The sequence below is a fragment of the Watersipora subatra genome, chromosome 9 (genome assembly GCF_963576615.1).
Source record: "Watersipora subatra chromosome 9, tzWatSuba1.1, whole genome shotgun sequence".
In the NCBI taxonomy this organism is placed as follows: Eukaryota; Metazoa; Bryozoa; class Gymnolaemata; order Cheilostomatida; family Watersiporidae; genus Watersipora; species Watersipora subatra.
This window is the reverse complement of record NC_088716.1, coordinates 16,338,144-16,360,939: the sequence shown is the minus strand read 5'-3', so window position 1 is coordinate 16,360,939 and position 22,796 is coordinate 16,338,144. Positions and strand designations below refer to the sequence as shown.

At 34.1% G+C, this 22,796-nt stretch overlaps 1 protein-coding gene across 1 annotated transcript in view; it reads right to left on the bottom strand.

Moving 5' to 3' along the window:
• Nucleotides 1–17,446, bottom strand: part of LOC137404839 (ovostatin-like) — a 45,488-nt gene extending 28,042 nt beyond the window's left edge. Inside the window, exons 1-12 of the mRNA XM_068091066.1 lie at nt 17,349–17,446; nt 15,378–15,574; nt 11,860–12,066; nt 11,053–11,105; nt 10,828–10,900; nt 10,627–10,740; nt 8,369–8,453; nt 6,696–6,807; nt 3,674–3,791; nt 3,267–3,376; nt 2,227–2,400; nt 1,284–1,478 (exon numbers count right to left, since the gene is read on the bottom strand). Coding sequence (XP_067947167.1) covers nt 1,284–1,478; nt 2,227–2,400; nt 3,267–3,376; nt 3,674–3,791; nt 6,696–6,807; nt 8,369–8,453; nt 10,627–10,740; nt 10,828–10,900; nt 11,053–11,105; nt 11,860–12,066; nt 15,378–15,574; nt 17,349–17,419 — 1,509 coding nt within the window. The 5' untranslated portion in view covers nt 17,420–17,446. The remainder of the gene's footprint in view (nt 1–1,283; nt 1,479–2,226; nt 2,401–3,266; nt 3,377–3,673; nt 3,792–6,695; nt 6,808–8,368; nt 8,454–10,626; nt 10,741–10,827; nt 10,901–11,052; nt 11,106–11,859; nt 12,067–15,377; nt 15,575–17,348) is intronic.
• Between the last annotated feature and the right edge of the window lie 5,350 nt (nt 17,447–22,796).

Sequence of the window (22,796 nt, the reverse complement as noted above, 5' to 3'; positions counted from 1 at the left end):
TCAACAGTCGTAAATATCGACCGATATCGACAAATATCGACAGTCGTAAATATCGACAGATATCGACAGTCGTAAATATCGACCGATATCGACAAATATCGACAGTCGTAAATATCGACAGATATCGACAAATATCGACAGTCGTAAATATCGACAGATATCGACAAATATCGACAGCCGTAAATATCGACCGATATCGACAAATATCGACAGTCGTAAATATCGACAGATATCGACAAATATCGACAGTCGTAAATATCGACCGATATTGACAAATATCAACAGCCATAAATAAAGATGAAATAAAAAGAATTTTAATTAATAAATTAACACTTATTCAATTAATAAATTAAATACTTGTACAAATAAAAAAGGACAACTAAAACAATATTTGAGCTGAAATAATTTTTTCCTAAGAGCTGCGTTCATTCACCAGTTTGCCCGAAAAGTTAGCAGATAGCAAAAAGATTGTAACATACAAGGTTCAAACTAGGCACTTCCACCATGATACACCGACACTCTTAACCCGCTGAATCTTGATCACACTAGGTGTGTCAGAAGCCTGAATGGCTGAAATACCAGCTCCCACATGGCTCTGTTTACAAATGCTTTTTCCAAGTAACAGCATGAACCAATCAAATTAATTCTTGCACAGGGCATTAGACTGAACATTTTACTTCCATTTTTAATCGTTTTCAAATATCTTAATCTACTTCTTTCGGTATAATAACAATTTTACTGGAATTATATCGCGCGAAAAAATTGATACGACTTGTTTGTTGGTATTTCAAGAATGATTGTGAGGCAGATGAAGTATCATATAATACTAAACATATTTTCTAGGACTGTTCTCAGTCATAAAACAATGCTGAATGTATACTCAACAAACATGATGTAAAAATTTTCAAAAACTTTTAAAATCATACAAATCTTTATCGTTTTAGCCGAAAAAACTGTGAAATACATTTTTTTTGCCATTTCTTCCTGTTGTTGAAAAACAATGGCCCCAAGATACTGACACACATTGACAAGGGTGGGCAGGGTTAAAAACATCAACAAGTGCACCGATCGACTGCCCCCTGGCATTGCAGAATAATTGTATGCGTAGTTATAACATCCGCCGATCTCTACCAGCACATTAGACTGTCATAAGTAATAATAAAAGCTTTGAATTTTATTATTACTAGTCAATAATAAATAAAGTCAAACTAAAACCTAAGTTTGACTTCTATATTAGTCATCAAATACAATATACTCCAATGTTGTAGAGAGTTATGACAGACCTTGTAGTATACAGTAACAGGTCCTGAGGTGCTTGTACTGTACTGCACTCTGTACTTGAGTAAGCTGCCACAAATAATAGAATTGCTGTCTTTCAAAGGCACGATCTGTAGGTGAGAACCACTTGGTGAGTACCATGCTGTAGGTGCTAGGCTGGCAGTTAACGTCGGGTATCCGAAAGTGCCTTCTAAGGAAGCCTACAAAAACAGATAAGTCAGTTGTCAATTATTTATACACTGTATTGAACATATCTGACACAAATATTGTGAGCAATCTCTCTGAAACAAGGAGCCTCACCAGCTGTCTATGAATTACACACTTTATGTAATTAAAACGCAGCCTAGTTTTTATAAAATAATCCTCGCATACAGCACAAATTTAGTTTCTGACACTGCACAAAGTTTCTGACACAGGTCACAGTGCCTCTGACACAAGGTGAAATGTCTCTGACACATGACACTATGTTGCTGAAGCAAAGTGCACAGTGTCTCTGATACCTGATTTACAGTACCTTTGACACATGACACTGTGTCATTGACACACGGTGCACAGTGTCTCTGACACACAGTGCACGATGTCTCTGACATACAATGCACAGTGCTTCTGACGCTCAGCGTGAGATACCTCTGACACACAGACCAAAGTGTATCTAATAAACTGCAATTTCGCTAACATATTGTTAGCGAAATGTTTTATACATAAAATTATAGAGCTAGCTTGACACTTGGCGCAGAGTTTTCAACTATACCAAAGAGTACCTAACAATCCAAATGAATCTCAAATTGATTTAAAAATTTGTGCATGCTCAGATAGACCACCCAGATAAACCAGTTACAGAGAGACCACCTAAAATGTACATTATGTACATGCCACTAAAACACTAAAACACTCTGATACATGTTAGTGCTACAAAAACCATTTTGATTGATTACTGTGGAAACTTACTTGAATGTCAAGGAAGTGACCAATGAATGGTGGAATGGTCACATAGGCCACACCATTTGAATCTGTCGTGTATCCCTTTCTGTAGTCAGCAGTTTGACCTGTGCTGTTTTTGCTGACGGTTATCGTTACAAGTTGGGCGTGCCCTGGCTCTCCATCTGTTCTACTTACCATAACCTGCAGCAAACTAGTCATGGACAACAGGAGGAATATAAGAGGTTACTTTTGTCAAATTTTAAAAGATTCTATTAAAAAGTATATACAGTTTTCGATCATTTGAGATTTTGTTTGTTGTTTTAGGTGATCTGACTGTCTGGTTGTTTCAAGATAAGAATTGGCAAAACTTCATCACAGTTAAAACGCTTAGAAGAAAAAGACTCAACAAATAGCTGTCAATGGCTGCACTTCCTGTTGGTTCCTTTTGTTATGACATTGGCTATTGCATCCAAGTTGATGTGTTACACACCTCTAATGACATGTAGTTGATTTTGTATTTGTTCATGACTGTTGGAAGTAAACTTAAAATATAGCCTCAGATACATTGCCATAGATGTTCCAAATGATGTGGGATAGGTTGGTTAGAATTTCTACCAACCTTTTTATCTAAATTGTAAAAGTATGAATACCCAATGCTAATGTGATCGTACATTTATCACTTCAACAATTAATTGGTTCAACAATATATTGTTTGTGAAAGCCAGGGTACATCTTTTTCTTCAGAGTGTTTTAATCGCGATCAGGTTTTGCCAATTTTAATCTTGAAACATCCAGACAGTCAGATCATCTCAAACATCAAACTAAATCTCAAATGTTAAAAAAAAATATATACTTTTTATTAAAATATTTTAAAACTTGATGTGAATAACACTTTAATATTGCTGTTTCACAAAGCTTATAAATTTGGCCAAGATACGGACACCCCCTTGGAGCAATTACGTTTTCAGGATTACTTTAGGTTTCCAGCTAAGTGGTCTCAACTGAAAAGCCTCATCAAAAAAAGTGGCTATTTCCAAAAACCACAATAACTATTAATTAGTTATCACCTTAAAATGGTAGGGTAGACCAGGTCTGAAGTTGTCTGCTCCTTGCAGATTGAGGATATATGGACTGTTAGTGAACGGTACTGATGCTTGTGGAGCTGAGACTGTTTCACCTGTTATGAAAATGAGAAGCCTATTAGACAAACTAAAACAAGTATGAATAGTATCCTAGACAAGAAACCTATAACTGAGTTGGGGCGTGTACAATTTTGAATGACAAATATTATCACTCCGCTAAGCTAAGATCCTTTTAGCCTTAAATGTAAATGGTTCAGAGGCGGGAAGTTTGAGTAGTGTCTAGTCAGTTTTAATAAATTATAAATTTAGGTTATAAAATAAGGCCTTACAACATGCTAAAAACACAACGATAACAAAGCGCATTATTGCTCATTGGCATCAAAAACACAAACCCGCATCATCATCTGTCACGGAGACTTGAAACACCAACTCAGAATTCGCCCAATCATTGTACCGGTAGTCCCAACCTGTGCTCACTCTGTCAGCGGTTATGTTCAAGCACCCATTGATCTACAATAATACGGTATTGGTTAAATAATAAAATTATTATCATCATGCTGATTTGATAAACTTTTAAGAAATAATAAAAATTTCATCGTAAAAATTGCAAAAGTCATTTCACTTCAAGTCCCAACTTAGTTTAGAGCAGTGCTAAGCGAGTACAGTACAAAATATATTCTTATTTTAAATGATAAGATTGGCTTAAAGATCAACTGTTCAACACTTCTGTTACCTGACAGAAATAGTAAAAATATCTCTCTACTGAAAATATATTTTTAGCCTTTAAAACACATGAAACGGCACAGAGATTTTGAGGAGGCACTCCGTGCACCGGTATTACTAACCAATATACCTGCTGTAACTTACAATGTATCATAACCAGCATTAGTTTTGAAAAATCTTTAGTGAAATTAGTTTGTGACAGCTTTTTGCATTATTCCAACAACGGTTGTTACTTCCAATCAATTCAATGACTCATTTATTTAGCAAATATATTTAACTATTATCAATAGATTACTATTTATTTTAGAATATATTTTATTATTTCTGCTCACAGCCTTTGAATTCAAAAGATTAAAAAGCACCAATGATGGAGTGCATCCATTTTTGATTTTTTGGCTAGCCAGCATGACACGAGAGTGAGATGTTTAGTAAAATAATAAAAGAAAATACTTCAGTAAAAGTCACTACAATTTTGTTTCATGCAACCAAGCCCTTTACTTGTCACCTTTTTATAATCCATATGTATATAGGTTTATATAAATTTATTTATATATATCAATATATATAATATGGACATATTATATATTTATATATATTATATATATTTTATACATATTATGCCTACATATATTTATATATATAATATGTACTATTATATATAAATATATGCATAATTTATGAATTTTAATAACTTATATTTAAGCTATTATATAATTATATAATATTTTACATGTATATTTAAATATATATAATATTTATTTATGTTATATATATTTAATATATACAAAATATCCAAATATATATATCTATATATAGGCATATATATACGTATACATGTATATACATGTAAATACACCGATATATATATATATATATACGAGGGGCGATCGTAAAGTTCCAGGAATTGTCTCAGTACACATAAACTGTTAATCGTAATTACTTAATTTAAACTGTCCCCTTCAAAGTAATCGCCTGAGCTTGCTATGCACTTGTCCCATCTGTGTTTCCACTGATCCATGCAATGCTGGAAATCACTTTCCGTAAGGCTTCGGAGTTGTCTCGTCACATTTTCTTGAATAGTTGGTATGTCGTAAAATATTTCACCTTTCATTGTCAATTTGACTTTGGGGAATAGGTAGAAGTCACATGGTGCTAAATCAGGTGAATAAGGGGGATGGTTAAGCACAGTCACCTTATTTTTTGCCAAATACTGACGTACCATCAATGAGGTGTGAGCCGGAGCATTGTCATGGTGTAGGTACCAGTCACCTGAGAGCCACAAATCTCGACGTTTCCTTCTGATACTGTCTCTAAGTCTTATCAGAATGTCTTTGTACACATGCTGATTCACAGTTTGACCATGTGGCAGAAATTCAGAGTGTACCACACCTCTAATGTCGAAAAATGTTATCAGCAGCGTTTTTACATTTGAGCGAGACATTCTAGCTTTTTTAGGCCTAGGAGAGCCAGGGGATTTCCATTGAAAACTTTGTGATTTGGTCTCTGGGTAATATCCATAGACCCAACTTTCATCCCCAGTCACAACTTTTGAAATAAAGTCAGGATCTTGTGCTAAAGCATCTTTTAGTTCGATACAACAGCTCTTTTTTCTTTTTGGTCGTCAGTGAGCAGTTTGGGTACCATCTTTGCAGAGGTCCTTCTCATGCCTAAATCTTCAGTGAGAATAAGATGACATGTACCATAAGAAAGCCCACTTTCTGCTGATATTTCCCGTATAGTCAATCGCCTATCTCCCATCACCTGCTGCCTCACAAGGTCTGTGGCAGTTGTGGTCCTTGAAGTTGCCGGTCTGCCCATGCGGTCATCATCTTTAGTACTTGTTCTTCCCTCTCTAAATCTTTTGTGCCATTCATAACAAGCTGTTTTCTTAAGGGCAGAGTCTCCATAAGCTGTCCGTAACATTTGGAGCGTCTCAGCACCGGACTTTCCAAGTTTTACACAAAATTTTACACAAACGCTTTGCTCTTCTACTTCATTCATTTTCGAAAAATCCGACGAACGATAAAAAATGACCTTGACATTACCTACTATAACTTCATTGCGGGTGCTCTGACAAGCGTAAAACTTTGGCTATGGGGAAATCCCGTGCTGCTTAGCAACATGGAACAATCAAAACAACTGCACATGGTTTTATATTTGACTAGGAAAACGATTCCGGGAACTTTATGATCACCCCTCGTATATATATATATATATATATATATATATATATATATATATATATATATATATATATATATATATATATATATATATATATATATATATATATATATATATATATATATATATATATATATATATATATATATATATATAGGTATATATACTGCTTTATAAATGAAGACCTAATATATTAATTTAAAAAATAGTAAAGGTTAATAACGTTGAAAGAAACAATAACGAGTTATATCTGCTAAAAAGTTCATAACCTGAGAAAGTTATTAATATTAATAAACAATGTACTATGTTCCTCAAAACCCAACCTAAACGATTGTGAACAGCCAATCAAACTTCAGCAAAAATTATTTGGAACTGCTGCTGATACACCCAACCATTTCCTATTTCATTTACAACTCACTTTTACTGTGCTGCACTTTATAGCACAATATTCCTAAGCAGCTCAAATTGGTAGTGAGCAAATGATTAGATTACAAATACAAAACTTACCTTCAGTTCAGTGATGTTGTGACAGAAAGCACCTTCACTTACTCTCATGAATGGCTGAACCAAACAGATGCTGCCACTGAGCACCCCGCTAACAAACTGACCATAAGTGTACCTACAAGCAGCGTGTGACAGACGACAATGCGTGACACTGCCAGCGTCGCTAATCAAACATTAGGGAGTTACAATCACCAACACTTTAAGTTAAAGTCGTATTAGTTTTAAGTGACTAGCAAGCTCAATTACTTAGCCTTAGATCCACAAACAAAAAAGTGACAGCTGTTGAAAGTGATATGTGACTCAGGAAAATGTACATATTAAAGCTATATGAATTAAAAATAATAAATTTTATCTAATAGCCTAGGAATATACAAGGAAAAATCCACAGCTGATTAAAGTGATATGTTACTCAAAAAAAATATTAAAGTTATATGAAATTCAACTAATAATATTAATGATGAGTATTATTTGAAATGAATATTTATAAGTCTAAATGATTGTATTTATTTATTTATATTAAGTTATTTTACTCGAAATTATCTATAAGTATCTATTTGAAATGAAATTATTGTCAATAAAGCAATATATATATTATTTAATTGACTATGCTTCTATTACATAAACATGCAACTTCTATGGACTGCAAATATCTTTAGCTCAAGTTCCAACTAGTTGCAGTTTATTGCTTTTCGCTACAACGAACTATAATCTCTATACTACAACAGACTGTGGTCTTGTGTAGCCATTGATTCACAAATTGAAACATACATACACATATTTCTAGCTTGGATGCCAAACATACAATATTAGGTACAACTAGGAGTGGTAAACATTCCAAGCTGGCTAAGAGATAAACTTCCACAAATTGTTGTTGATTTCCTAAAAAAATATTGGTATTTTTCTATCATTTGCGATGGTTTTTTATATTTTTTGAGTTGATCTGATTGCCAGGATGTTTTAGGATTGAAATCGATAAAACTTGATTGTTATTAAAATGCTCTGAATAAAAATATGTATGAAATGAGGTCATTAGTTGTTATCATTGTTATAGTTGACATCAACTATTGCCTTAAGCTGCAGCATTGCCCGTCTCTATTCTGTCAATCTCTTTGTAATTATAAATATCATAATCGCACTTTCACTTCATCTCAGCGTTTTAACCGTAATCAAACTTTATCAATATTAATTTTGAAACATCCTCGCAGTCAGTTCACATCAAACATTAAAAAAACTGCAAATGTTAGGAAAATACCGATGCTTCCTAATAAAATCTACCGACTTTTATTTAAGTGCAGCTTTAATAAAATTTACGCTACATATAAATATATTTAAGAGATGTTATTAAAATCCTTATTAAAATCCTATTTAATTTCTGGTCAAAGCTGTAGCGAAAGGGGAAAACAACTTCAATGTCTAAAGAGGAGGTTTTACATAGTATTAGCATGGTAAGAGAGCTCATAATAATACAGCAAACTTAGTCTACTAAAGCCCTAAATATTTTGACTGCACAGAACCATTTAGAACTAAAGATATTGTTTGACGTGCTCTCGATCAACTCCAAGGATGCTGGTCTACTAGTGGTAATGCTGCAAGCGAATAAAAATTACCTTTCTAGCCAACGACATCATAAGAATAACATAGGTAGCCCAATATAGAGGTCAAAGAAGCAAACTCACGTTGCGCAGACGACAGCTGTGACAGACTCATCCCTGAGCATAGCAGAAGCAGGCGGAGTTATTGTGACATCAAATCCTGGCAGCTCTGTAATGACAGAACTAACTGGTTTGAAGATGTGTGGAACAGTTCTATTACTTGAACAACTGACTGATTCCTTATCTAGTACTGTAGATGGATAAGTTGATAATGAGACAGTTAAACTATACACCAGTGCATAACATCACAACGCTTGTCCACTGTGTCTTTTTTGTATATCTGAGTAAACTAATATGTGAAACAGACACGATGTACAAAAGTGTACCGGGGGGAGTGGGAAATGTAGACCTATCCAAGTGTGTGGTGTGAGTGAGAGTGTGAGAGTCTGTGTGTGCATTTGAGTGAGAGTGCATTTGAGTGAGAGTGCATTTGAGTGAGAGTGCATTTGAGTGAGAGTGCATTTGAGTGAGAGTGCGTGTGAGTGAGAGTGCGTGTGAGTGAGAGTGCATGTGCGTGCATGTGCGTGCGTGTGTTATCCCGTAAAGTGCTTAGCTCACTGCAAGCAGAGGCTGTGCATGTATTTAAAGAAAATGCTGCACAAACATTGGCTTTGCGATCTTCGCTAGACCTATCTGAACCCAGTGACTAGAGACATGCCAGTTGCAGAAAGTAATTTAAGGATGGATGTCATTCCTGTCACGATAGGCAGCTTTTTTGAGAGTAAAGCTCGAACCAACCGGTCAGTCATTCTAGAGAACTAGGCACAAGTTACTCTGGCTTATAAAAGTATAACTAGTACAATCTCTACTAGTAAAGCTTGTATACTAGGTGATATTATGCAGTGCTACATTTTCGGAAAAGTCTAATTATCAATGCAGATTTATACAAGGTGAATGGTTGCAGCATGCTACTTTTGGAGTCAAGTTTCCTGACAAAACAGTATGGCTCACATATTTAATTTGAAATGAGGGAGACAAAAGGATTTATCCTTAGAACAACTAATTGTAATAGAATTGTGCTCGACATGTCTGCCTCAGGTTGAGCAAAATTTATTGGCAAGCTGTAATAAATAAATGTGTACTCTCTGAGAAACAATCGCTGTCTGGTATCGGGTTAATTGCTTCAAGAAATCTCTTTAAGCAATGTAAGTGATCATTGCTGGTGCAGTAGGTATGACATGCAGGTTTGTTCAAAATGGCTGAATTAATCACAAACTGTCATATATAAATCTTTACTATAATAAGAGCCGTGTTCGTGTGTATGTTCTAACCGCTAAGCCCCGCTTAGCGGTTAGGAAGAAAAAATGTTCATATTTTTACTATCAATTTCTATGGGATTCAAACTCTCAACTTTTGGCTTAGAAGATCGACACTACCATCTGTCCCCTTCAACCAACTTCTCACAGTTCAGAATTGTTAGGCACATACTTATTATCTGTGCTTTATTAACACACCAAACTATCTCACACAGCACATGAGACTGCCGGAGTCCTAAAAAGTTTTAATTTAGTAAATTCCTTCTTTTCATTTTTCCTGTTTTAAAATAAAAAAGTTTGTTTACATGGCCAACAACGCAAGTTATGCATTATAAAGAGATTGTTCAGAGCGTTAGATTTGTGCAACTATAAATAACAAATATACACTCACGAAATTACACTTTCAAACAACCAGGCAATGCAAAACTTGCTTAAAAAATTAAATACATCAAAGGTTTGTGATAACCCTGCTTCGCTGATATAGCAATATACATTATATACACGAGTTTAAATCTCCTGCCATGATTTCGGCAGACGGACAGATACGGCTGTTATTATAGTAACAACGAGTTCGAATCCCATATGATGTAATCTTTTTTCTCAACCTTTGCTTTAGACAGATAAACATGGCCCTTATTATAATAAATATTGATATAATAACATATAACATAATTATATATAACACATTTTACGTACTAATAAAATTCATAGTATCTGATAAAACATGATATAGCAATGTATCCGCAATAACCATCCACATCTTAGCTATGGTATGTTTCTTTAGCTATGGTGTGTTTGCACTCATATCAGAATCTCATACATCTAATTGTACATCCCTTTGACTTATACAGCTAAAGGTTCTACTTGAACAGCCCTGCTTAACAAAGTCGTGATTTTATATTCATAGAGTTGTGCTGAATTTTATACAGAGTTATATACCCTCAAATAATAGAGCAACCACCACACTTAAGTGAAATATTGTACAAACAAAAAATCAAAATAAAAAATAATGAGGGGACAACTCACCATACTGTTTAACACTGAAGGCTTTGACTTTTTCTTTGCCATGTTCAGTAACAACGATGGACCAATCACCTTTTTCCAACTCATCAGCTAGTTCAAACTTGAGTGCTGCCATGCCTACAAGCCCCACAGCAGAATTACTTAAATATAACCTGCTAACCTAAACCAAACACGGGAAAGGATAAACAACAGGGTGTTACATACCAGATTTGACAGGAACATTTAGCCATTGTTCTACAGTCACTCCACTGGGGGTGCGTATAGCGACATTACTCATCTGAAACACAGTGTGTCATTAATAACAGAAGGTTCCAGAAGCTAATTCAGCTGAACAGATGCTAGCTATAAACAATAGAACCTAAGCCAGGTGATAGCTAAGAGGTACGGTGGAAGATGGGGGATAGAATGATGGGAAGGAAAACTACTTACAGGCTGATTGATGGGCCTGAGTCTAGTATCCAGCCTCAGTACCCTGATTTGCACTGAAATACGAAATACAAAAGATAACTGAATCTGACCTTGACACAATAGTTTTTATATTTTCTCTTTTTATCAAGGAAATATAACATAAACCAATGAAAAGCTTTTTCCGTCCATTGCCAACCATTTTAATTATTATTGCCCTTACAATATCTTTATAATTAATTTGTGCCTAACAGATTCTCTTTGGCATCCTTGCCAGTAATGACAATTAAAATATATAGCCAATGGTTACTAAAAGGCCTAGCAACTTTTGTAAACTACAAGACTTTTTAAACGAAAATTGTACTGCATATAATATGTTATACTAGATGTTAGTTCATAATCAAAATCCATGTATATTAACTGAAAATACAGCAAAACCTTAATTTGAAAGCCACTCCACTATATTTGACTGTCACTAAATAGGAAGGGTGAGAAAATGAGCGCCCTGGCATTCAATTAAGGGTATATAAAAAGATCTGCCAATCTGATTGGTTGATGCTTTGTAATTGATTTCAATTGATAATCTGAAATTTTCCAGCTAAAAACAATACAGCTCCATTTTGTCTTTTTGTCCAAAACTTATTTTTCTTGAACTTTTTCTTCAAACTATCTTCTCAGATCAACAATATAAAAATGTATAACCGCAAAACAGAGAAGTCAGTGGGATATTTTGAGAAGACAATATCAACTATTGCAGCGGCCAACACTTCATTTATCTTTGTAAAAACATCTCAAATTAACAGGAAAAGCCACTAATTAAAAGCCTTTTACCTGTCTGTGATGGCTTATATTCTGGTTTGTCCGTCTGTACTATGCAAATCTCAGTTGGGGTGTACTGATCTAGCACCCGCACTAGATTCTGTCCATAGAAGCTCCAACCAAATGGCTGAAGTGGCAGCTGGTCACCTCTGACAGTCAGTACAAGGTACTTGGTTTTAACATTTTCTGGCAGTGTAAGGACCACACACTTTGAGCTCTCTACAAAATAGCATCAAATAGCAGTTTGAGCAGGTGCCCTGACATACTTTTAAGAACCAATTGCAGCACAGAATGAGAGGGAGAGAAAGTTAAAGAGCAAATAGGGAATTGGGCAAGATGGTGAGAGGTTGAAATGGCATGAAGTTGACTAACTATAAAAAAAAACTGGCAGCAACGCTTTATACACAAGTAATTAGCTTTCATATTTAGATTAATTAATTTAAGCTGAAATAAATTTTTAAGAATGAAGTTTTTTTTCTAAAAATCTTGATGCAAGCTTAGATTAAAAGTAAAAAACCAATAAAATCATCACTTCTCAGACCAAATGGTTAGGACTAAAGCATTGGTGAGAAAGGAAGACAACACCCAGCATTGCCAGGCTGAAAGAACAAAACCTTTTTATTAATCCAATCAATATTCATTACTCTTGTCTCCTTCCTCAATAATGGCTCAGGAATGCGTTTAGACACTTATGACTACCAGAAGTTCGGAAACCATTCAGTGCAAGACTAATTACAGAGGAAGGGAAAGTCAATTACTGCCCTTCCCTAAGTCTCACCACTGATGAACAGGCGTACGGATAAGAGGGCTATTTTTAAACAATACCTGACATCTTCTGGCTTGGTTGAAGCAGAAATTTCAAACCAATGAATTGATTACTTATTGCCGATACAACCGCTAATCGCGATGCTTATAAACTATATTCAGGTAAAGATGGGACATCGCACAACCTTACACATTTTTTTGAAACTTGTTACGGAACGGGCAGCTCGGGTTTTATCATAAATAATTTTTTTCAAAGTAGTTTAACATTTTCCCGACACGCTTGCACACAATCACAGGAACAGACCAATGAAAGATTTGGATGGTTGTCAATGGAGTTCCGTAGCCCCAACTATATATACTTGGCTAACTGAAAACTTGTGTCATGTTTATTGCATTATTTGTATATTCATAAATTTTGCAAAACTTAAAATTTTAAAATTTAGGTTATTTTAAAAATTTAAAATAACCTATACTTGTTGGGTCACTCTTACTAATGTTACTACTAGTATAGTTATGACTGTGCTGTTTTTAAATCTGGTTTCCCAGATATTTCATTCTACTATGTGTTTCTGTCATAAATTACAAGCAAAATTATACTATTATTGCAACACTTTAAAAACCAAATAAGCATATTACTAGCTGCATTTTAGTTTGGTTGTATTGTGGTATCAAGGCTGAGATACGCCGATATAGTGTGAACCAGCCTTTAGCAAAACCAATACATTGATATTATAAAATATTTATATAATTATTATATAATATATAATAATATTATATAATATATTATATAATATAATACACATTTTTAACAAGTCTACTTATTGGTTACACAGAAAACTTTGTATTTGTAAATGGCTTCAACTTCAGTTTACTAGTACACTGTGACCTACTAAAACATGGAGTTAATGTGACCTACTTTATAATTCATACACTGTGATATATTAAACTGATAGGATAACCTATCAACGGAATTAATGCTAATGACATGGTTTCCAACCACAAATAAAAATAAATTCTTTGTTTTCATAAATCTTTGCTCACAACCAAACAATCATTAAAATGGGAGTTGTCTGTCCAAACTAGACAAGAACCTTGTGTCACTACAAGGTCAACTACATCGAATGGCGTTGCTGAATATTTATGAATTTGGCATGCTATAAATAAACTAGCGATAAAAATCAGCTGTCAAAATGACAATAGAGTTGGTTTGAGGGTAAACCATACAATAGAGGTTCCGTGAGAATTGAATACACCCAACAATAAATCTACAGATAGAAAGTACCAGCTGATACACCCATTCACATGATGTAATAAAAATGCTAATAAGAATGCTACGAAATTCCTTTAACAAACCACACACAGCCTGACAAAGGCTGTGAATCTCATATCAATATACTTTTACTGGTTACGATTTGCTTTGTGTTAGCACAATCATATAAAAGTTTTCTTTACCCATCAGAGAAAAGACTACTCAAATCTAATGAGAAGGTTTTTTTTAAAGTAAATAACTCATGTGTAAAATCACAAAAATGAAATCAAATAATATTTATGTTTTCACTTTAGCAAATACTTGAGTGTATGAGGCCAAAATATACAGGTCATAGAAATCATTTTGAAGAAAATACTCAAAAGTATCTACATTTGAAAAGAAAAATTAAGTTCCAAGAATATTTCTAAGTAAATTAGGTTGTATCATGAGTCAACAAAAAAATTTACTCCAATGAAAAACTTTAGAAACACATCAATGATATCCATTTAACTCGGGCTTGGCAGCATAATAGGTACATTTACACTTAAATCTCACTGTAGACTCGCAGTAAAGCAATGCTACTTCCTATTGCTATTCCTATGAAGAATGGGCTGTAGGAAGTACCTGAGCTGCATTGTCAAATTATGACACTAGTGCAATAAACTTTTGAACATTTTTTTCCTTGTTGTTCCAATGATGAAAGGGCTGTGGCGAGAACCTCAGCAGTTTTGTCAAATTATGACACTTCAATGCAATAAACCTTTGAATATTATTCTGCTTATTATTCTAATAATAAATGGGCTGGAGCAAGTACCTGAGTGGTACTGTCAATAGATTCATCACTAGGTAAAGGAAGACTCAATTCTATATTTAGACAGCATGTCTAGGAGGTTCTGTAGCTGCAATACTATAATAGATACAGTCATACCTCTACATACAAAAGGAGCTTCCAAGCAGTTGGATTACAAGAGTGCACAACTCCCAGCTTTGTTCAGAAGCTGTCTACATATTTATGTGAAAGTCATGTATGTTGAAACAGATATACTTTTATGAATACACAGTAATTTGTTCAACTGCCCAAAAAATTAAAATAACCCTTTTTTAAATGCTGCAAATAACTATTGATAGCAATAGATCAAATTCATGTAAGACATATGGAGCGAAAGTTTAAATAAATGACATAAAAGGTAGTAAATGAGGCAGTTAGAAGCATTGAAAGAACAGATATAGTGATAGAGATATGAGATATAATTTACTTTTAGGTAAATTTTAAACTTACTTCTAATGCATATTTTATTATTTTTATATTTTACATTATTTTAAATACTGCACTTTATTTTCTTTGCTTACAAAACAGTGATGTTTTTTTAATAAAACATCCAAGATTGTATACAATGAAAAAAATTTCTTAGATTGTAGAGCTACATATTAGTTCCAATTTTTTTCATTGTATGTTGTATGATTCAAACATTAAGGCGGTCGTAAGTAGCTGTTTGCCTCCACACAAATTAGTTACCTGCGGGGCTCATAGTGAAGGTCATCCTGTCGACTATGTTTGCTTGAGAAGTAGAAATAGATTGAGACGAGCTGATACGAGCACTCTTAAATATACTCAGTTCCACTGATGTGTTGGTCGTCACTTCAACTAAGTCTATGCATACTGTTTCAGGCCGATTTGGTATGAACTGAGATGGAGCAGTCATGACATAGCCTCTGAAACAGATATGCACAATCTTTACTATAATAAGAGCCATGTTCGTCTGTCTGAAGCCATGCTTGGAGGTTGAAAAAAAGATTGCTTCCAACAGGATTGGAACTCCCAACTTTTAGCTTTGCCGACCACCACTCTTCCACCTGCACCAATCTATCACCTTGCTGTTTTGGGAATAATTGTACAGCTAGTTATTACATATGACAATCTCTCATGACGAACCAGACTTTTAGTGCGCTAGTAGCAATAGAACCAAATTGAAAGTGAACAAAGAGAAGACAATTCAAATTATAAGAAAAGTATTTTGTTATCAGCATGTGTAATCATAATGATAGCAAAATATTATAGAACTCTAAAATTGCCTAGAATGCTGTACATTATTTGACATTGTCACCAATGAAACACACGATTCTATGTTCCTCTTTTGACTAATAGTAAACACATAGACCATAAAACCTATCCACAGGCCATTCGAATTTTTTTGTAAAAACGGTTATGTTGCACCTCTGTTTAGTTTCTTTTACAAACCGCTGCTAGATAGCTCATGTTGGCTCTACTCAGAAGATAGCCTTAGTTCATAGTATGCACACACAGCCAGAAAAAAACTGTCAGGCTATTGCTTTGCTGACAGACTTGCTGTCACAATAATTTTTCTCAAAAAGATTTGCACAAGGTATTAAAATTGGAACAATAAGCAGTAAACATAACCACAGCCTAACACACGGTCTGACACAGAATTTGGTAGCATTATTATTATATATTATTATACTACCCGCAAGAAGCGGGATCAACACCAATTTCTTGTAAACTGAACAGGTAGTGAAAATGTAACATGAAAATTTTGGAAGTGTTGAGAGGTAATAACTTTTTTATCTTATGACTAATGTTGAAGCTAAATGTAAATGTAAATTTGTGCCTCAAATCTGTCTAAGCAAATACTGCTGACTGTCTAATTACCGCTTCCTCTGCGGTTTTCATATACACATATTTAGCAGAACAATTGTATTATCTTTTATCTCCAGCATAGTTAAAATGTGAGGTTCTGCATGAGTTGTTTATAAAACATATATATATATATATATAAATACTGTATTTTTTATTTTAATTCTAAAGTGTATCTATATTTTGTTTTGTGAGCCATATTATCTCACCATTGTAATAAGCTGAAAGTCAACAAATTTCGTTACTACTAAATATCTTATTGTTTTATATCCATATTCATATATTCAGGAGTAACAAAGTTTACTGATTTAGAGAATTTTTTAACGGTAATATGGCTAGTAAAATAGACAGCAGAATAGAGCAGGTTTAAATTCCTTAGTCGTACTTATCTAATAAATTAGGACCACGGAATTTCACTCGTATGACTAGTACATAATCTAACAATAGTTTATATAAAATGAAGCTCTAAACTAGGATCCTCAGTCAGTCCTGTTTTATACTCATCAAATACCAGTAAGTATATTCATAAAACTAAACTTTAAAATTTTGCTAAAATACACACTCGCTGTCAGTCAATATATTTTAAAAGTGACATATTATGGCTTTTAATAAGATTATAATATTTAAAAGCTTTTGTGGTGTTCAAAATGGTTTTTTCATAAAATCTAAAGCAAACACTTGCTGGCTGTCACTATCTTGATAATGATATAATGTTTCGGAATATTAAAATCATTCCACAAATGAAACATTATCAAAATTTATACGACAATAATCTCATCATAATAGAATAACAAAGATTACTGCTTTAACAAATAAACCAAATAAATATCATACCTTTTGGCCAGAGCCATAGAAGAGAGTGTAGCAAGTATCATCAACGCCATATATCCTTTGCAGGCTTCCATCTTGTTGCAAGCACCTGCTAGCACCAGTAGCAGTCACAAGATGAATGAAGCAAGAAGGGTGAGTGGACCACATAAGTATTGCCTGCATCCCTCTACACTTCCACCTGAATACCAGAGAGGATCAGGCTTACCCACCCTAAAACTCTCCCTCATTTATGTTAATGATTTTCCAGAAAATTAATCAGCTACAGCCTGAGGTACCACCACTCAGACTTGATCATTTTTTAATAGCCTATAGTTCCCAGAAGGTGTACAGCTGGAGGTTGATTGTAAGTGGCCGATGCGTAAAAGCAGTTTGTAGGATTCTAAGACTATGCATTGATTTTATGTAACGAACTTGTGAATGAGTAATTATTTTAACGCGCAAAAAATTACAGTAAGAAAAAGCTCATGATTATACAATTGAAAGTTGTTCTAGAATAGGTAACTTTGGATATGTGGATGAAGGCAATCTATACTAAAATATATTTTATTTATATATATAACAAAAAAGCTGTTTAAACCGTCAAGTGATTACTTACTAAACAAAACTTACAAAAAGTTATCTTTTTGATTTAAATAAAGTTATTTTTGTAATATTAGTGGATTTCTTTTACTATTACTGTGGCAGGCATGTCTAGCATATGAAAATTTTATTATTCTAAAAATAGCACTAGAATAACTTGAACCATCAGTACAATTAGTTGGTGTGCAAGGACTAGACAAACTAACCACTTACAAACTTTTAACCAATAATATAATTATATATCTTATTATATAATACTGTATATAATAACATTATTGTATGAGTCATGAATAAGCTGCTTCTTATTATAGTATTTGATAATTCTTATTATCATGGCTGACATATCTTACATACTTCGTATATAACAACAAAGAAGGATTTGAAATGGTTCGAGTGTTGCACTCAGCTTGGTGGTAAACTACGCATCCTTTGTTGGGTACATGTTCAGATGTATTAATCAATCCATCAATCAATCCAATCAAAAGACATCTAGATTGATTTAAAACTTTTGCTTGACAACGAATGATGTCATAGCATAAAGTTATTCATAAACCTTTTGACACCCAGTCAGCCTTGACTTTTAGCTGTTCTTGTCAAATAAATATAAGTCCTCCGTAGATCTTGGAAAGCAAATAAAAGTTCTCAAACCACATTTATTATTTTACCTTAGTATTTCAGCTCCACAATGATTACCTGGTTCAGGCTACATCATCGTATCTCGGCGTTGATGCCAAAATACTTCGGTGAATGTCGGTGGTAACAAGGTTTATAAATATCATAAACACACTTCATTGTTTGTTTCCGTTTTAAATTTTTTTTTTAATTGTTTAAAACATAACTTTTTTTGCCATGGGCTCAAGGCAAATACTAGTCCCGCAGCAACTAACACAAATGAAAATATATAGATAAAGTTATTTAAAGTAGGAAATTATTATCGTCGCCGAAGTTGTTGGCATTGTAAAGGCTGTCATCGAGGCTCGTCAAACAGTCGAGAAGGATTGACAGCTGCAAACTTTCGCGACATATCCGCGTTTCTTCGTTGATGTCATCGGTTCACTGTTCACAGTCGACAATCAACTACATAAGGTGTAAACGAGCTTTTAAACATTTATCTGGAAATTGAAGACATGCTGAGAGCATTATTGATTATTACCATTGATATTGAAAAAAATCCTGGTTATGCCCAGGGTTTTCTTCATTACCAATCATATAGCTTGTAGATGGGTGTTTAAGAAGAACCAGATGAGTTCTAACGTGGAGCTAATCAGTTTGAAATTTGGACAGAAAATTGGCCTAAAATGTGGAAATGCATAGCATTTACATGGACAAACAAGCAGACAGACAAACAGACAGTCTCACACAAAGACAAAGTGAGATTTATAAAAATAGATGGTTACAGTTTGAAACTTTATTGGAAGTTCCCTAAACTAGACAATCATAAAAAAGTAAACTTTCCTTTTTCAAATTCTTTTCCGATTTCATTTTAGCATTTTTGCTGATGGCTTTTATAAGCACCCAAATTATAATTTCAAGGCGCTAAAATATAACCTTTAAAACAAAATTATGGCCTAACAGCAGTACAGACTATAATGTCATACCTTTTCATTTTGTCATTCCATCATACTGCATCGTGCATTCAGCACTTCAAGTGACGTAATCGTGTGTGCAAAGTACTAATGTTTGTGCTGAGTATTGACTGCGATCCTGACATCTGCATCGACCGGTCAGTTCTATTTCTGCGTTTTTCATGGTAATCCATACAGTCATCCTCAATTTTCCATCATCTGTACATACAAATTTACAGACATGGGATGTGCAACTCGAGTAAATACTTGTCTTGACTTACTAAGCATCTTTTAACATACATCAGCCAAAAATTCTTGAAGTATTATGGCTTTGTCAGTAAAAGTTATTACCAATTAAAAATAATAAAAAATATATTAATCCAGTTAATTTAAATTACATTTAGTTTATGTTAGTATATGGTACACCATGTATTCCTAACACTAAATTTACTTCTCAACCTGTGCACTAGCACTCGTACATTCCCAATTGTGTCTGATGTGATTTTTGAATATTTTTGTATGAAAACAACAAACATGCTTTCCGATTGAAAATTATATATTTTTAGGTGAGTGTCGACCAACGAGATGTGGTGGAACTTTGGTCTATGTGCGCAGTAGCTGGGCTGTATCAGAACATCATTCTGTTAAGTTAAGTGGATCTGAACCCATTTCTGTGAGTCTGTTTGGTGCCACTGACAGGCCTCTTACTATTACTGCAATTTATGGTTCCCCTTCACTGGACACTGGTGGGTTTCTTGATGATTTTGCATCTTATCTTCATTCCCTCTCTAAACTTGACCATATCATTGTGGGAGACAAACATAAATATCCTTAACAATGAAATTCTAGTTACATTGATATTTTTCATCAGTACAATTTTAGAAATTAAATATATATTCCAACTGGAGTTACCTCCACTTCTAAGACATCTTCACATTCACAAGACTTCACATTCTCGTTTAAAGTAACAGAAAATACCTTATTTTACTGTTACTACTTTAATAATTCAGTTGAATTAGCTAGAAGTTAATTTTTTTTATTTAAATTTTTATCTCATACATTTGTGTTAATCTTATATGTAAATATTCAGTCACCATCATTGTTTGTAGGTTTTAAATGAATTAAATAGCGCACAATGTATTCTTATGAGAACAAATGATTCAACATACAATGGTTTCAAATACGAAACAAATATTAGTATGGATTTTATCAAATTTTGGTATGTCAGAGTTTACAGATTATAGTTGGTAAGGAAACAAACTGAGCTTCATGTGAATTTTACAAGATCCAACTATTTCCAACTTCCCAGTTTCAACAAACTTCCCAAGCTATAGTGACACATCTCCCTTGTTTGTGGTCTTCACTAGTTAGCTGTAGAAGCAGGTTCTCTCAAACTAGTAGTAGAGTGGGAGGGTACATAAGCCCCCCTCTTTTATGGTTTAGCCCTGCCATTTGTTTAAATATTCAAAAATAGTTTGCGGAAGAAGGTTTGACAAATTTAGTCAAGTGTCACTGATTCATGAAGGGCTAATGGCAGCCATTATACAGCCAAGGTGAGTACTTACACACATGTGTCTACCGAGGCATGGCATATCACAAATACATTAATCACAAAGCCATGGGTGTGTTTGCGCTTTTGTGTCATTCGAGAAGAATACGTAATTATTATTCTGCTAATTTCATATTAGCATATATTAATTCACTATTAATAGCAAAGCCTCGCCCTTCTTGCTTCAATGGAGTCGGGAAATCAGCACGCAATAACAATGCTTCTTTGAACAAGTAAAACTATTAAGAAATATGGAGAAATTGATGCAGTAATTGGTCAACCTGCTTTACCCCTCCCACTGCACTTGTCCGCACTACTGTTTGATCATATCTGGTATTGTACTGCCAAACAAACTCTGAAGATACTCTAAAGATAAATTCTGAGAATTAAAATGAGGGTGGCACCAAGAAAACTACCTTTTAGAAAACTCCTTGAAAAAGAACTTATAGATATTCACACAAAAAGATATTCTACTAAGCTTTCCTCTAGCACCAATTGCCTTTTTCAGGTTCATTGGTGTTAAAGAAGAGAGGTGTTATTGGCACTACTACCCAGGCTCGTATTCCCTGGGGCGGCTGGTCGGTTGAGCCGCCCCAACTTTTGAGGAACCTTCCGCGGCTAAGTACAGTCAAACTCGGATAACTCACCCTCGGATAAAATGTAACATTTCATCTCAAACACAAGGTTAACTCGAACGGAATCGTTTGGGCCAATCAACTTTTAGTAGTTCTTACGCGTCATTATTATCATCATCAGTGGCAAAATATTCTTGTTGACGACCTTTATAAAAGTTTGCAAAATATCAAGTTTTACCAAACATCCGCTTGGCCATGTCCCATCGAAAGCGTGGAAACCTACGTGTGAACTTAAAATACATGTAAAATCGGCAAAATTGATCTTTGTTAAAACACTCAAAAGAAAAATATGTCTTTTTCTGAGCATTTTAACTGCGGTCAATTTTTGCCTATTTTAATTTAAAAACGTCTCGTCAGTCACATCACCTAAAACAAAACAAATCTCAAAAAATATAAAAATGTTGATACTTTCCGATAAAATTTTTTAAAACTTCACATGAGAGGCCCGGCTGAGGCCCTACGTAAGAGAAACCTGTTGGGGGCTCACACCGCCCCCTCTCCACACCCCCAGGTGTTCATAACTAGCCCCCTAATATTAGCCGCTCAAACTTGCAACCGGTAAATACAGGCCTGCAACTACCTCCAAAAAGTTTGTTTGTATCTGTTTAATAAGATGTTTGTGTTTAATAAAATTAAACACAAACATCTGCATGTCACAATTAGTTCGTAACTGTCGTTGTTGCATTCAATGCACTATTGTGCAAATAAAACTATTGGTAATGATTTGAAACTTGCAAAAACCGATCTTTGCATCGCAACCTTTATTTGATATACTGTTTTAGGGTGTTCATTACTCAAACACTATATGATTCTAAAGGTTAAAACTTCTCGCATGGTGCTAACAATAATAGCATGACTGTATATATTGCCACATGTGCTCAGTTTTTCAATCGTCAAAACAGACTTTTATAGATTTGCCAGGCAAATGGCAACTGGCAGGCAACTCATTACCTGTCACTGTTTATAAGCTGATTTTTAAAACCCCTGCAGATCTGGACATTTTGCTAGTAAATATACATTTTTTATCAATGTATAATATATATAATACATTTATATATATTATAATATGTATAATCAATATCCATATAAATAAACATATATATTGATAATATTGTAATATATA